The 14,804-nt window shown below is 36.2% G+C and overlaps 1 protein-coding gene across 7 annotated transcripts in view; it reads left to right on the forward strand.

Annotated features, from left to right (window-relative positions):
• CDC42BPA (CDC42 binding protein kinase alpha) overlaps positions 1-14,804 on the forward strand; it is a 154,869-nt gene that overhangs the window by 119,272 nt on the left and 20,793 nt on the right. For all 7 annotated transcript variants that reach the window (XM_090134797.1, XM_090134798.1, XM_090134796.1 and 4 more), the window contains 11 exons: positions 3,131-3,250; positions 3,909-3,989; positions 5,207-5,312; positions 6,042-6,178; positions 6,455-6,594; positions 7,285-7,366; positions 8,490-8,706; positions 9,569-9,631; positions 10,198-10,791; positions 12,689-12,786; positions 13,787-13,871. In XM_090134797.1, the coding sequence (XP_089990923.1) occupies positions 3,131-3,250; positions 3,909-3,989; positions 5,207-5,312; positions 6,042-6,178; positions 6,455-6,594; positions 7,285-7,366; positions 8,490-8,706; positions 9,569-9,631; positions 10,198-10,791; positions 12,689-12,786; positions 13,787-13,871 (1,723 nt within the window). The remainder of the gene's footprint in view (positions 1-3,130; positions 3,251-3,908; positions 3,990-5,206; positions 5,313-6,041; positions 6,179-6,454; positions 6,595-7,284; positions 7,367-8,489; positions 8,707-9,568; positions 9,632-10,197; positions 10,792-12,688; positions 12,787-13,786; positions 13,872-14,804) is intronic.

Here is a 14,804-nt window from a genome sequence, read left to right on the forward strand (position 1 = left end):
AAATAGCACAGAGATAAATAGGAAGAAGGAAATTGAGTGTTGAAGAAGACAGGACAAATTCATACAAGGAAAACAGAATTGTGTGTTATAGTCTGTTAAGCTATGATGTTTCAAAAAACAAAGTGGAATTCAAAACATGGTGTTATCCATGCTTTGTCAGACTGCTTTGGTACTAGGTATGCTGTGCATGTTTTGAACTCACGTTGCTTCTCTTGATTCTTTTATGTATAGAAGATAATAGGAACAGGAAATTATAGACAGCATTTATAATGAATTTTCAATAAACTGTGATACCCACAGCTCCAATAGTTACCTTACATATGTAAATCAAAGCACACATCTCTGTATTCAGGGCAAGCTTACAGTAACTGCTTGCTTTTGCCTACTGTGGTTCCAGTCCAGATGTGTTTGCCCAAGTGGCCAACTTTGGCTCAGGCCTTCACAGGTGACATTGTGTAGACCACCAAACACAGAGTGGTGGAAGCCAAGAAGACTATTACAATTTTATCTGAAATGTTGTTTTCCTAATCTAATGACTTGGTTTAAAATTAATTTTAGTGATGTTAATATGAGCCACTTAAGTTGAGTTTGGTTGCTTCTATAACTTTCTTCTCTTTGAAGTAAGGAACCTGAAGACTACTGCAGCAATACAGCTTAGGGCTCTGTTTGTACAGTGAAGTTGGTGGTTAAATTCCCTTCAAACTCAGTAATGGTAGATCAGGTTCTGTCTGTTTTGTGGGCTTTTTATGTTCATAAGCAAAGTAAAAATAGATTTGTAACTAGTTCAGCAGTTGATTTTGCACCGCAAAGGCTTTGTAGGACATTCCAGAACAGTTCCATCATTTATATTATCCTGGTACTGAAGTTTTTAACAGACACCATGAAAATTGTTTGGTATGCAGATTCTACTTTGAAGGGAGAACCTTCTGAGTATGTGGAAATGTTTAGCAATTATAGATATGATCTCTGGACTTAACTTACAGAAGACAAGGAATGTCTGTTTCTTGCTATGAAAAATTTTCCCGTGGTTACTCATTGGGTTTATTTTTTAAATAAGGATGTTAAGAAGTAGCTAGATTTTTTGAGGTTAAACAGTCTTCAAGTACATGTCACGTTATCACATCTTTAGGCTTTATTTATTAAAAAAAAAAAAAAGTTTAAAGTACTTAAAACAACTCAGTGTGTCTAGGGGCTTCTGATACTGGGTGAAGCTTCCAATTATAATTTGCTTCTGATAAATCTGAGTTTGGAATGTTTGCTTTACTGCTATTTTTTGCCTCAGTGCTTGAAATACATGATCTGTGTGTGGAAAACAGGTGTAATGCATGGTGAGAAAGTCTGTTCTCTCTACAGAAAGAAGATGCATCTTAGTATTCCTATGTTGATTAAACGGATGAGCCTTTTTTTTTTTTTTGAAGGCTATGACAAAGAAGCCATTAAACTTAACTCACTACAATTAAAAATAAACAAACAAACAAAAAAAAAACCAAAACCAACCAAACAACAAGAGAGCTTCATCTACACCTGTTCACTACCATGACTAAATTTCTTGAGGACAGTATATGCATGTATAAGATTGGCTTGGCATTATGTTTTATACACACAAAGCAGTAAAGTTTTTGGAATTCCTATTGTGATGTCAGTGACAAATGAGGGAAAAAAAAAATTGGAATATTCAAATATATCTGTAAAAGTTGCTGCAGATTTTATTTTGTGTGCAAGGTAGCCAAATCCTTAGCAGTGATTAACGGTTGATAATGTTGCTCCTGAAAAGTCCAACAGGTAGTGGAGCCATCTGTAGGCCTCCAGCTTTTAGTTTTATTAGTAGGAGAGAAACATCCTCATTTCACTTTAATTTTAAAATTGAAATTAACAAAGAAAACTTTGATGTGCAGATGTCATATTTTCAATGAAGAATTTTGCATTCTCTTAAAGATGACTTGTTTTATAGGACATCAAACCATGTTCATATGAGGGCTGTTCCAAAAGTAATGTCTCCTATTTTATTGTGTTGGCCCACCACATCAGAGGCAGATGTTGGTGGGATGGCAGCAGAGGTTGAACCTTCCCACCAATATTCCATTACATTTTGTTGCTGCGCAACAGATGGCAGCAAAGGGGCAGTGTGACAAATCAACATCTGACATGGAAGTGTGCATGGAGCAGAGGGGTGTCCTTGAATTCCATCATGCAGAAAAAAATGGCACCCATTGACATTCATCAGTGCTTGCTGAATGTTCATGGAGACCCAACAATGGATGTGAGCATGGTGAGGCTGTGGGAGGTGGTAGCAGTGACAGTAGATGTCACCTCTGCCAATGCGGATTTTTACAAGCACGGCATGCAGAGTCTTGTCCATTGCTGGTGAAAATGCAGAGCTGATGGTGCTGACTGCTGAAAAAGAGTCTTTTGTAGCTGAGCATTTGCTCTATCAAACAGCGTTGTGCTCTTTGTATCTGTTGTGGCTTCCATGGAAATAAATAAGAGGCATTACTTTCAGAGGAACACGCATACTACGCTGTCAGTATAATTCTGTGTTTGGCTTAGTTTCATTGTATATCAAAGTTTAGGAAAACAGCCTGCTGAAGAAACTTTCCTAATAAATATTCCTAATGAAATTATTTTCCTTTTTTTGTTGTAGTTCAGATGGAGTACAAAAACCCTCAATTCTCCGTGCAGCACTGATTTAAGAAATGCATTATTTGCTCTACTTTTTCTCCTAATTTTATTCTAAATACGGTTGCAGTGATTTTCATAGGCTATATGGGAATTCACTCCTAACAGATCTCCCTTACTGATGGACAAAAAAGAGTTGCAATTAGGAAATATTATTTAAAAATGCTGAATTACAAATCTCCTTGAGTATTTATCAGGCCCTTGAGCTAGCAGTTCTTATGCATGTGTTCACCTTTCATCTGAAGCCATAACATATTCATAGTTAGTAATTTTTGTTGTAATTTTGTAGCTTGATTAAGAAGTTGCTTAAAACTGAATTTTTCTCTCTCAGTTCTCTCTTAGGAATTCTACTGCTTTCTTACCTTATTTTGGTAAGAGTTGAGAATTCCGTTTTAGTGATGCCTTTGATTTTTTTTTTTCTTTTTTTTTTTCCCCTCTGGAATTATTCTCCTAGATTGATTCAGTTGAGAACTTCACGTTATCCAACACGCCGTCACGGGATGAAGATAGCAAGTCTCACCTTCATTCAAGATCGAGATCTCCTTCTACAGCTAGTGAAATTGAACCAATTGAGGTACTGGGAGTTGACTTTTTTGTTGTTGTTTAAGGAGTACTCATATAAAAATTGCTCTAGCAAGTCTTTTTGTTTAGAACTAAACTCATCATTCTGCAGAGACTGTTTAGGACTTTATAAACAGCTTTCTGCTGCACAGCAGTGAGCTGTATTTACAGGACCTTTTACATCTGGTTGGTTGATTGAGGATGGGGACTGTAACATCAATTACAAGATACAATCTCTCTTCATAATGTATTCTTAGCTATGAATACTTTAAAAATATTTGTGCAAAGTTAATGTCATATTGCACTTCATAAGAGCATCTTATGGAGCCTTGCCAAAAGTCTTACCAATACAAAATATTGGCAAGTCTTTGCAACTGTAAAGTATCCCCTTTCCCTCTTAAAATATTAAATTTGCTGATTATTTTGTGTTAGAAAATAATCAAATGGGGATTATGCAAAATAATTTTAGACATTTAAGAAATGAAAATTACACATTTTAATGACAAATAAGATTTGTATTCCTGTGTCCCGTACTTTGTTAGTCAGTTTGGTTTCTTGGCTTGTGTATTTGGGGATGGAGCGGATGGCAGACTGTAGTCTTTTTATTTTGTTCAGGCAGTCTTTGATAGTGTGTATTTGATGTCATTTTGATCTTTTGGGGACTAATTCAGGTTACGGATCACCCTCCTCGATCAATTCACACACCAACCATGCGGACAGCATATATTGGATCGGGACTCTCTGCACCAAAGGTATTCAGTCATGTGTCCGTGAGTTTTGTATTGTAAGGGAAAAAATATCACCCCTGGGCCACAGCTTCAGGAGTCTCAAGAGAGCTCTCTTAGTGCAGACGCTGATTGCTTTCTAAAATTTAACAGCACAATTCTTACATTCTTATGTTATGTGGTGTTGACAAGTTATAGTAGGCATTCCAGCATAACAACACACAGCCATTTGATTATTATATTTGATTATATATGCTAATATATTCGGTTACAAGTTTGAACTTTAGAAAGATATAAATGAACGAGAATATGAAAGGAAAAAGGTTTCCTAGGGAGACTGTTTTCCAGCATCTATGTGACTAATCTGTTTCTATCCTCTGCATACAGTAAAACCCATGTCACTATGGGACAGTCTCAGATTGGCCTAAAGATTGGCCTTAGAAAATTATATTGCAAAAAGGCAAAGACTGAGCCTAAAATGAAACCACAGACTTGGGGGAATTTTTTGGTAAGCAATATAGAGTGAGCAGTACAGTCAGCACTGCAGCACTGGGAGAAGGAATTTAATTTTTTCTGTTTTCTGGCTTTTGCCTGCATAAATGCTGATTTTTATGTCAGTTGTTGAAATTAATTTGCAGTTGGCCCATTGACAACGTCTTTATAATAGAGTGATTAAAATTATTGTGTGTGTGAACATGGAATCATGCAAAACAGACTTAACTGTGCACATCATTTTATTTTTGCAAATGTTTTGCTTAAACCGTTAGCAATGATTGTTTTTCTTATTTATTATATTACCTGTAGAATCTTCTTACTTTTATTGCATTGGTTTTTAAGACTAAGTGCTGTTTCCCTGCAAGTTTCAAAATAAGAAAGCCATCTGTGGGCAGAAAGCTTCCATTCTAACAGTATAACTGTTATTAAGTATGAAGTTGGAGCCCTTATCTGTGATACATGGTGTGACAAACAGGAAAGTGAATAAAATTTTAGAATACCTCCCTATTAAGGTAACCTGCACAATTCTCTTATTTGGGACCACTACATACCTTGTCCAGAATGTCTGTTTTCAATGGCTTTGTTTGCAGAGAATGGTAAGTTATTAGTAACAAGCCTCGATAAGTGGTATTTGCAGCCTGTGCTATGAGCTTAGATTTCACTTCAGCAAACACCCTCATGTCTGTGAAAAAATAACTGTTCTTCAGAAGCATTGCAGGTACTAACATCTTTTTCTGTTTGTTTCACAGCCTAAAGCCCACCAGTTTGTAGTGAAATCATTTAATACCCCAACAAAATGCAATCAGTGCACATCTCTGATGGTTGGTTTAATAAGACAGGGCTGCACTTGTGAAGGTAAGTAAGGCAGGAAATGGGAACCAAAATTCATACAGATGCAGATTGTTCAATGAATGTTGTGGTGTGAAAGTGTAGGTGTCTTCTATTCACATTTTGAATAACAGAATATATACATATGCTGCCACCTTCTAATAGTGGAAGTGAAACACTTTGAATATCTCATGTAAAAGATTACCGAGTTATCTGGTAAAATACTAATTCTGGTTGGTGGCAGAAGAGTTCAGTTGAGTTTATTTAAAATAGCAATAAGGGGCCACAGTCAGTGGTTAAGTGTGCTGACAGAAGCCTTGCTTTTGTGAGGTCATTGTGTAAAGCAGTTTTTCCATTTAGTACCAGTTTTGTTTCTTTCTAGGACTGATTTATTCTAGGTTTGTATATTCACAGAAGAACATACATCACTTAGTAGAGTTGCCAGCTTTTTGTTTACTAGTAGAAATGGGCCTGAAAAAAAAATAATAGGGAAATTATTTCAATATGAGCTTCTAATTTTTCTTACTTGAATGAAACCAGACTATAGCCATACAGCTCTGAAACTGTACAGCTCTGAATTCAGACCATATCAGACCATGTGCACGAACTTACATTTCTGTCTCAGTGTAGCAAAGTTCAGTACAAATATTTGGTTGTTCACAAAAAAAAAAAAGCGTTATGTTGTCATCATTATCATAGCTTTTACATTGCATGAAATAACCATTAAATCCATTTGTTCCTTTTCCTCCTCACAAGTGTGTGGATTCTCCTGCCATGTGACCTGTGCAGACAAGGCCCCTGCAGTATGTCCAATCCCTCCTGAACAGACTAAGGGCCCTTTGGGAATAGATCCTCAGAAAGGTATAGGAACAGCTTACGAAGGACATGTCCGAGTAAGTATCAGGTGGCTGCAATTGGGACGCTTAGGTTAAATTTTTTGCTTTCTGGAGTGGGAATTAAACTGCAATTTCTGAGGAGGCATTTAAGGCTGGGTTGGACGGGGCCTGAACAAGCTATTCTAGAAGTCGACAACCCTGCCCACAGGAGGGGCTTGGACATCGATGGTTTTTAAGGTCCCTTCCAACCTATGAGCCTGTGATTTTTGTACTGTAAGTTTGATCTTTGCACACAAAGTTACAGAGAGGTGATCAGATTTTATTTTGCTATAGGTACCAAAACCAGCTGGTGTAAAGAAAGGTTGGCAGAGAGCGCTGGCAGTAATCTGTGATTTTAAACTCTTCCTGTATGATATAGCAGAAGGAAAAGCATCCCAGCCAAGTGTGGTAGTGAGTCAGGTCATAGACATGAGGTAAGCTTTTTGGTGCTCAGTGGGAGCTTGCCGTGGGAGTGGGGGGTGGCAATTCAGTCTTCATTACTACTTCATGTACTACATTTCATCTCCTGAGCTGTGTAGAAGATCTGGAATGAGTAAAGAAGATAATTATATTCTTTTCAGGTTGGATAGAGTTTTTGAAGATAGATTGATCTTTGTGGTTAAAATTAGTATAACTTTTTATACAGAAGGATTTGTATCTTGTTCATCTTCAGCATTATTGAAGTACTGCTGATGTCACTGAGGATTGAGGACATGTAAGCTATAATTGAATACATTAAAACTTCTAGAGTGTTTAGATTTTTTATGAAATACTTGGAAGGATGTTCTTACTTCAGTATCTTCTTTATAGTTTGAAAAGTTTTTGAAAAGTTTTAAATTTAAACAGACACAAAAACAAGTATCTGGAGTAGATTTTTTTCTCTTGGCACATACCAGGAATTAGTTACGTAGCTATGCATTTCTGAGTTTCATCTGCAGATAATTAATCTGCAGATAAAGTTGCAATGACTTTAAAAGTTAGATCTCAGTACTATCTTCTTGTGCCCTTAGCAAATCAAGGTAATCGGTACTATGGAAATTAAGTTTAAAAAAAACACACAACAACAGCTATACAGATTTGACTCTGTTTAACTCTTTTGCAATAATGTTTATGGTCTCCACAAGGGATGAAGAATTCTCAGTGAGTTCTGTCTTGGCTTCGGATGTCATCCATGCAAATCGAAAAGATATCCCCTGTATCTTTAGGGTAAGTATGTATGTCTTGAACTTATTAATGCAGAAGGAGAAGATTTCCCTCTGGGATGTGTGATGTGCATTCACAGAGTGCTTACTAATGTTTAAATTTTTCAGTAATTCATGGCTGCAGCAATGCATAAAGCTCTGTACTTATATCCATACATATCATACATTTTTTCATGGTAACATAGCAAATACATTTAGACTAAGACCCATCTCCATTTTAGACAGTTTTATTTTTTTTCTAATCTTCTCATTAAGACCTATGTCTTACAAGCTTTCTGTTCATCATTTGGAATTCTTTTGTTCATGATTTTCTACATTTTCATTTCTCAGAGTTGCTTTCTGCTTCTTGGTTTGATTTGTTGAATTATTCCTGAAACCTTTATTATATATTAATTCTTGCACTGGATCTCATAACTACCTCATCAGGTAGTTATCACAGAAATCCAACATAACATATTCATAAAAATCTGTCATTTACATGGTATCAGAGGATTTTGCCATCATTGACTTTTTCTATTACTGTTCTGGATATTTAATTGAAGAGTTGACCTCAGTGAAAAATCTTTGGTGTCTAATTAATTCCTGTATCATTTCTTTACTGTACCATTGTATTCCACTCCTTGACTTTCCTGTGTTCAGACTGTTCACTGCTCTGCATGCTGAGAGGAGATAAATATCCCAAAGTAGCTTTTATCTGTTACAGTTGTACCAAGTACATTAAAAATTTCATAAGTCATTCTTATGTATATACCATTCTTATTGCATCAATTAACAGTGAAAACTATTGTCATTTAACAAATATGGAAAGCTTTGTAAGAAATGTTTTACATTATAAAATTACTGAGATGAACAGATGTCTGTCTGATTCAGAGTGAGTGTTTCCTTATTACAGAATGAGTATAAATGCATTTAAGAAAATAAACAAAGTTTTCAGATTTTGCTGAGTTATTCACATTAGCTTTTTCTGTGATAGAGTTTTTCTATTAAGTAAGGCTACATTTTTTGCATTCTTAGCTCAGACAGCTAATTGAAGGAGCATCTAAATAAATTTGATATCCTTGTATAAATGATCAGGATGAAATATTTTATTGCTTAAGATTTAAAATATATATTTAAAATTTTTTCAGGTCACAGCTTCCCAACTCTCTGCAACCAGTAATAAGTGTTCAATCCTGATTCTAACAGACGGTGAGAATGAAAAAAGCAAGTGGGTAGGAGTGCTGAATGAATTGCATAGGATCTTGAAGAAGAACAAACTCAAAGACCGCTCAGTCTATGTTCCCAAAGAAGCTTATGACAGCACCTTACCCCTCATCAAAACAACGCAGTCAGCAGCAATCATAGGTATGAAATAAATAAGAAATCTGGCTCAGTAATAACATTCCCCCATACACACACATTCATAATTATGAGCTATATTGGCTAACAGTTGGATATTACTGTTTTGTTATTCTGTAAAGATGACTCCTTCATTGGGCAAAATTAGAACCATAAAATCGGTGTAAATCACTGATTTTGCAATAGTCTGCTTCTGAGAGAAAACTGGAGAGTTGAGAAGGAGCTTACTAATTTTAAATGTAACCACACAAAATGTGTTGAACTCAGATTATTTGAATTTGATGTTTTAATTATTTCAGCGTCAGTAGTATACCTAAATAGTCTGAGTGATTTGTTAAAAATGTTTCTTGTGCTATTTCTGCTAACAGGAGAAATGGGAAAATGTGGGCTTCTTTTTAGAAATTTGAAAGCCTGGGTGGTTTCCAATGTTTTGTTTGGTTTTGGTAGATCATAGAATCATTAAGGCTGAAAAAGACCTCTAAGATCATCTAGTCCAGCCGTCCACCTACCACCAGTATCGCCCTCTAAACCACAGCTCGAAGTACTACATCTGCCCTATCCTTAAACACCTCCAGGGAAAGTGACTCCACCACTTCCCTGAGCAATCTGTTCCAATGCCTGACCAAGCCTTCTTTCTGAGAAGTAGTCCTTCCAGATATCCAAACTGAATCTTCCTTGGTGCAACTAGCGGCCATTCCCTCTTGTTCTTTCACTAGTTACCTGGGAAAAGAGGCTGTGTTGGTTAAGGCTTTTTATTTATTTCAAGATATTAAAAAACTGTTAATCAGAATTATCACACTTGTTGAAAAAGTATTTTGAAACAAAAATAACCTATTTTCTTTCTTTCTTTCTTTAATTAATGTCATAGATCATGAAAGAATAGCACTGGGGAATGAAGAAGGGTTATTTGTTGTGCATGTCACCAAAGATGGTAAGAGACTGGAAACTGATGATAATTTCCCTTAATAATCAGAAAGTGACTTCATAAGGTTTTTTCTCTTTCAGTATCCCCCAGTTTCATTTTACTTGGTTTTACTGTATTACCAGCTGGGCAGCCCCATGCGAGAGCAGATGATCAAGAAGCTGTTCTGTGTGCTTTCAGTTTTGGGTATCTATGACTTTTGCCTTCTCTTCTCCTGCTGTGTACTTCAGTAAGGAGGCTGGCTTGGTCTTCACTGTAACCTCCTCCTTAGTGCTGGAAATTAAACCTCACATTCAGTAGTGTAGAGACATGACTATTTTTAAAATGAATTCTTAATAACACTTCAGTTGTTATTTGAAGCACCTGCTTCTCCCTTTTTCTGATGAGAGTCAAAGTTTATCCAGCCATTATCAGTTTTGGTATCATTAAAATATAAGTTTTTATTCTTGTATATTTAAATAAAGCGAAGGAGTAATAAAGGGAATTTTTTGTGCTTACCCAACAGAGTTTTCAATCAGTTCACATTTCACTATGATATACTTGAATTTTGGTGTTTCTGTTTGGTTTTATTTTAGAGATAATCCGTGTTGGTGATAACAAGAAGGTTCATCAGATTGAGCTTATCCCAAGTGAACAGCTCATTGCAGTAATCTCAGGACGAAACCGTCACGTGCGACTTTTCCCTATGACAGCTCTGGATGGAAGGGAGACTGAGTTTTATAAGCTGGCAGAAACAAAGGGCTGCCAGTCAATAGTTTCTGGACACGTGCGCCATGGAGCCCTCACATGCCTGTGTGTAGCTATGAAAAGGCAGGTCCTCTGTTATGAACTAAATCAGAGTAAGACACGTCACAAAAAGATCAAGGAGATCCAAGTCCAGGGGAACGTCCAGTGGATGTCGATCTTCAGTGAGCGACTTTGTGTGGGCTATCAGTCAGGTTTCTTAAAACATCCCCTTCATGGAGAAGGCAGCCCATACAGTCTGCTCCATCCAGATGACCACACACTATCGTTTATCTCACAGCAGCCAACTGATGCCATCTGTGCAGTCGAAATCTCAAATAAAGAATACCTGCTGTGTTTTAGCAGCGTAGGGGTTTACGTTGACTGCCAGGGCCGAAGATCGAGACAACAAGAATTGATGTGGCCTGCAACTCCATCATCTTGCTGTAAGTTACTGTGTGTGCCACTTTAATTTGCTATTATACATTGAAGCGATCCCTACTTCTATTATTAATATTCACAGAAAGTGAAATACAAGGAAAGTTGCCCAACTGCTAAATGAAGACTCAGCTTCTGTGTCAGCAGCTTTAAATCTCGTCAGAGGGTTTAAATCTGATCTCATTTGTACTAGCTTTGCAAGCTCTGTAGCATACATATGCTGTTGTAGCAAGCATAAAAAGAAATCAAAGGTCTAGATTTTGAAGTAAGTTGCCCGATGTCTGATTTCTGAACTCATGGCCTGTACTCTAGAACAGCTGAAAGCCTTAGGTCCTAGAGGGGCTATTTGGGATCTTTTTACATTCACTACTACTGAAACTAGACTGTTGTTGTTTAAAGCCTTGAAATTTGATTGAACTTTGTCTCAGCTTTGTGATCCAGACTTTCTTGATGTCATCAGGATCTGGTAGTTTAACTTGTCTTTCTCTTAATGGTGCTGAGTCTTGCTTATTGTGTTTTTTTTTTCTTTTATGTTCCTCCTTCATTCTCTCAACTTGTTTCTTGTTCATATTTTCTCTTTCCTCACCTTTTTTTTTTTTTTAATTCAGCTTTTAATTTTTTACTCCCTCTTCCTCCTCTTCCTCTCCAAAATACGTCTCACAGGCAATGTAGAAAATGTATTTCCTAACCTTAAGAAAAAAAAAAAAATGTTTTTCAAAATTTCAATTCCCAATAAGACACATGTTAAGCATTTATTATGCTTTTTTAAAAAATTTGGAGCTTTATATTTGTGACAGGAAAAAGTGCAATGCCTAGCTTCCTCTTTTTGTTGTGTTTCTAAGTGTTCTTGAAGAGTAGCCAAATTTGTCCTTAGATTGTTTGCAAATGAGCACAGCCTTAGGCTGATTTTTAAGAGCCTGCCTTCTTACTTCACTGTGGCAGCACTGCGTGCTGCAGGGGGAGATTAATGTTTCTCCTGGTCTGAGTGAAGACCCTTCTGAATGTGAAAGGATCCATTTTTACAGGCTGTGTGTCACTTCTGTTTTTCAAGCAAGAACATGATTATTACACTATCAGTACTCAAATAGTGAATGAATCAAAATGAAAGTTAAAAAACATATTTTCACATGTATGACATGTCTGTGTCATTAACACTTGTGGAATTTCTTTCATTGCCCTTAAACAAAGCAATTTGATTTTGTTCCAACTGAAAATAGAGGTGTATTTTATAGAAAAGCTGTTACATTTAAACAAAAAATTGATGCTTTTGTTATTCTTGGCAGACCATGGCAGTCTTTTTGGCGACATGGAAATACTGAATTCTCTTTAGTGGTCCCAGTGGAACAAATTTCATGCTGGGGACATGTGCCAGATGAGTAGCATAGAATTCTCTTTACAGTCTGGAAAACACAAAAAGAGAATTAGAGCTAGGAGGAAATATGAGCACTATGTCATGGTGCTTAGTTCCAACTGATGTTCACTTAGAATGTAGTCCAGAGACCAAACTCATTCAAACAACAAGTGATGGTTATTAAATAACAATAAATTAAATACACATCATGTACTAAAAACTCTTAAAAATAGAATTTTTAGAGGAAAAAAACATTGAACCACATCAGTGTTTGGCATTGTAAATTGGAACTTCGTGTAGTAAAAATGGTTTGGTTTTGCAAAGTTAAAAGAAAAATCATCTGAAGGTTTTAGGTTTTTTTGTTGGTGCTGGTTTGTTTTTAGAATAAATTTCATGATCTTTTTTTTAGTTACAACATGTTTTTTAAGCCAAGGTTGTTGTTGGATTGTTTTGTTTTGTGTGTTTCTTAGTAGTAGTAGTACGGTCAGATTCTGAGAAGTTGTGTATCACCAGCCCTGCCTAAAAGTGCATGATAATGTATCATTCCGTCTCAGGTTACAATGCACCATACCTCTCTGTGTATAGTGAAAATGCAATTGATATCTTTGACGTGAACTCCATGGAGTGGATTCAGACTATTCCTCTCAAAAAGGTAACTTGCTATTTTGATATCAGTTAAAGAATATGGCTACACTTTGATATTTCTTTGTTGTGGTCATACGGTGCTGTTCTTAAGGACATCAGAGGTTGTCATTAAAACTGCTTGTTTTAAACATAATTGAATTAAAAGAAATATTGCAGCCAGAATTCTGTCAGGTTTGGATCATTTAATAAATGGAAGCAGTTTTTGAAAACTTAGCACTACCTTGATATTTAGGAGGTCTTAACAGCTGCAGCAGGCTTCACAGCCACGGTAGTTGATGCCCCAACCTATCCATGTTGGAGAGGCATTTGAATAATATCCTTGGTAATAAGCTCTGACTGAAGTAGTCAGGCAGTTGGACTTGATCTTTGTAGGTCCCTTCCAACTGAATCATTCTCTATTTAAAGCTGGGGAGAGAAAGGGTTGTTTCTAACAAATTGGAGAGCAGAATGGTTGTTTCCTTATGAAGCTATAGGTCACAAATATTAGTAGGTTTTAGCAATCTATATATAGTCTTAACAAGTCAAAAAGTGTAATGTGACATGATACTAACACAAACCAAAGGCACAGCTTAGTGATCTGTGCACGTCTTAGATAAGAACTATACTGTTATATGAAGTAGGCTTCTTATGGAAATATTTATATAAATGCTGGTAGGAATGGTGTTAAGCCTGTGTCTTTAAAGGGAATTTTAGGCAGCTGTCTGTGTTCTAGATCTCCAAACAGGAGTTGAAAATCTAAAATTGCCCTTACCTCAGCTTTGAGGATTTAATGACTCACAACCCTTAATTCTGAGAGCGTGCATGTGTCATGAGAGAGGAAGACACTGCTTCCTCCAGCCTCTCTTTCTTCTTTGAAGCAAACTTTACTCTGGCCAGTTACACTGTTCTACTGTCTGGTTGATTTTATAACAGTACTGCATTTATGAAGTTTATATTGCTCCTTGGAGCTTTTAGAAGATGTGCTATATAAATATGAGTTACTAAAAAGCTGATTTTCCTTGCTTCAGGTACGACCCTTGAATACAGAAGGATCACTCAACCTTTTAGGTTTGGAGACAGTTAGATTAATATATTTCAAAAACAAAATGGCAGGTAAGTAAAGAGGAGCTGATTTTTATGATGAAAGTTTTTGTTTAGAAAGAGTATTTTGGGAGAGAGCCATACTTATAGATTCCACAGTAGTTGTAATGACACAGTTGTCTGACAGGCAGGTAGTCTGATTTTTTTTTTTTTTTTTTTTTCCTCCTAAATATGCACTGAAAATTTTTAAAAGTCTGGAAATAAGAGAATGATGATTAAATGCCAAAATGACATCTACCTATGCCTTCATAGTTTAAGGATTAATAGTTATCTTGGCAGCTCTGGATAGAAATTAATACTATACTTGACCTAAAGAGGCCTTTCCCAAGGATAAAAAAAAAGAATAGTTTCATATATTCTTAACTTCTAATTAGAGCCATACATGATTGTGTGCCAAAGTGTCAGTTTTATAAGTGAACTTATGAGTCTTTTTGGCCTTTTTTCTTTGTTGGAACACACTTCATAAGCATAAAAATGCATAATATGCTTTACTTAAGTGAGAGGTGTGATCTATGCAGTTTAGCAATCAAAAACTGTATGTATTTTTAGCAACTATTCTGAAAGTAGTGGAAATAAACACTCAAGTATACTGTTGTTGACACTGTTTCATTGTTTACTTAAATTGTCTGAGCAAATTAGTGCAAAAGGAGTGGCAGTCATAGAGAGGAACAGTTTGGGGGATGTGTCATGAAGTCTGCAGTTGGTCTTGGAGAAAAAGGAGGTTTTAATTCCATACAAAAACTATTCTTGTTCTCAGCATAGCTGCTGGATATGTTCAAACGTATTAAATTTAACTTTAGTCTTAGTATGTATAAAAGAAGGCGAAGCAGCTGCAGCATTCATTCAAAATGATATTCCTGTTGTATAATGATCGTTGCTGCACGTTTCACATCTTTATTGAAGATGCCTTGCCAGACCTACACACATGGAATAAAAATCTTCCCT

The sequence above is a fragment of the Phasianus colchicus genome, chromosome 2 (genome assembly GCF_987193195.1).
Source record: "Phasianus colchicus chromosome 2, bPhaCol1.hap1.1, whole genome shotgun sequence".
NCBI lineage: Eukaryota > Metazoa > Chordata > Aves > Galliformes > Phasianidae > Phasianus > Phasianus colchicus.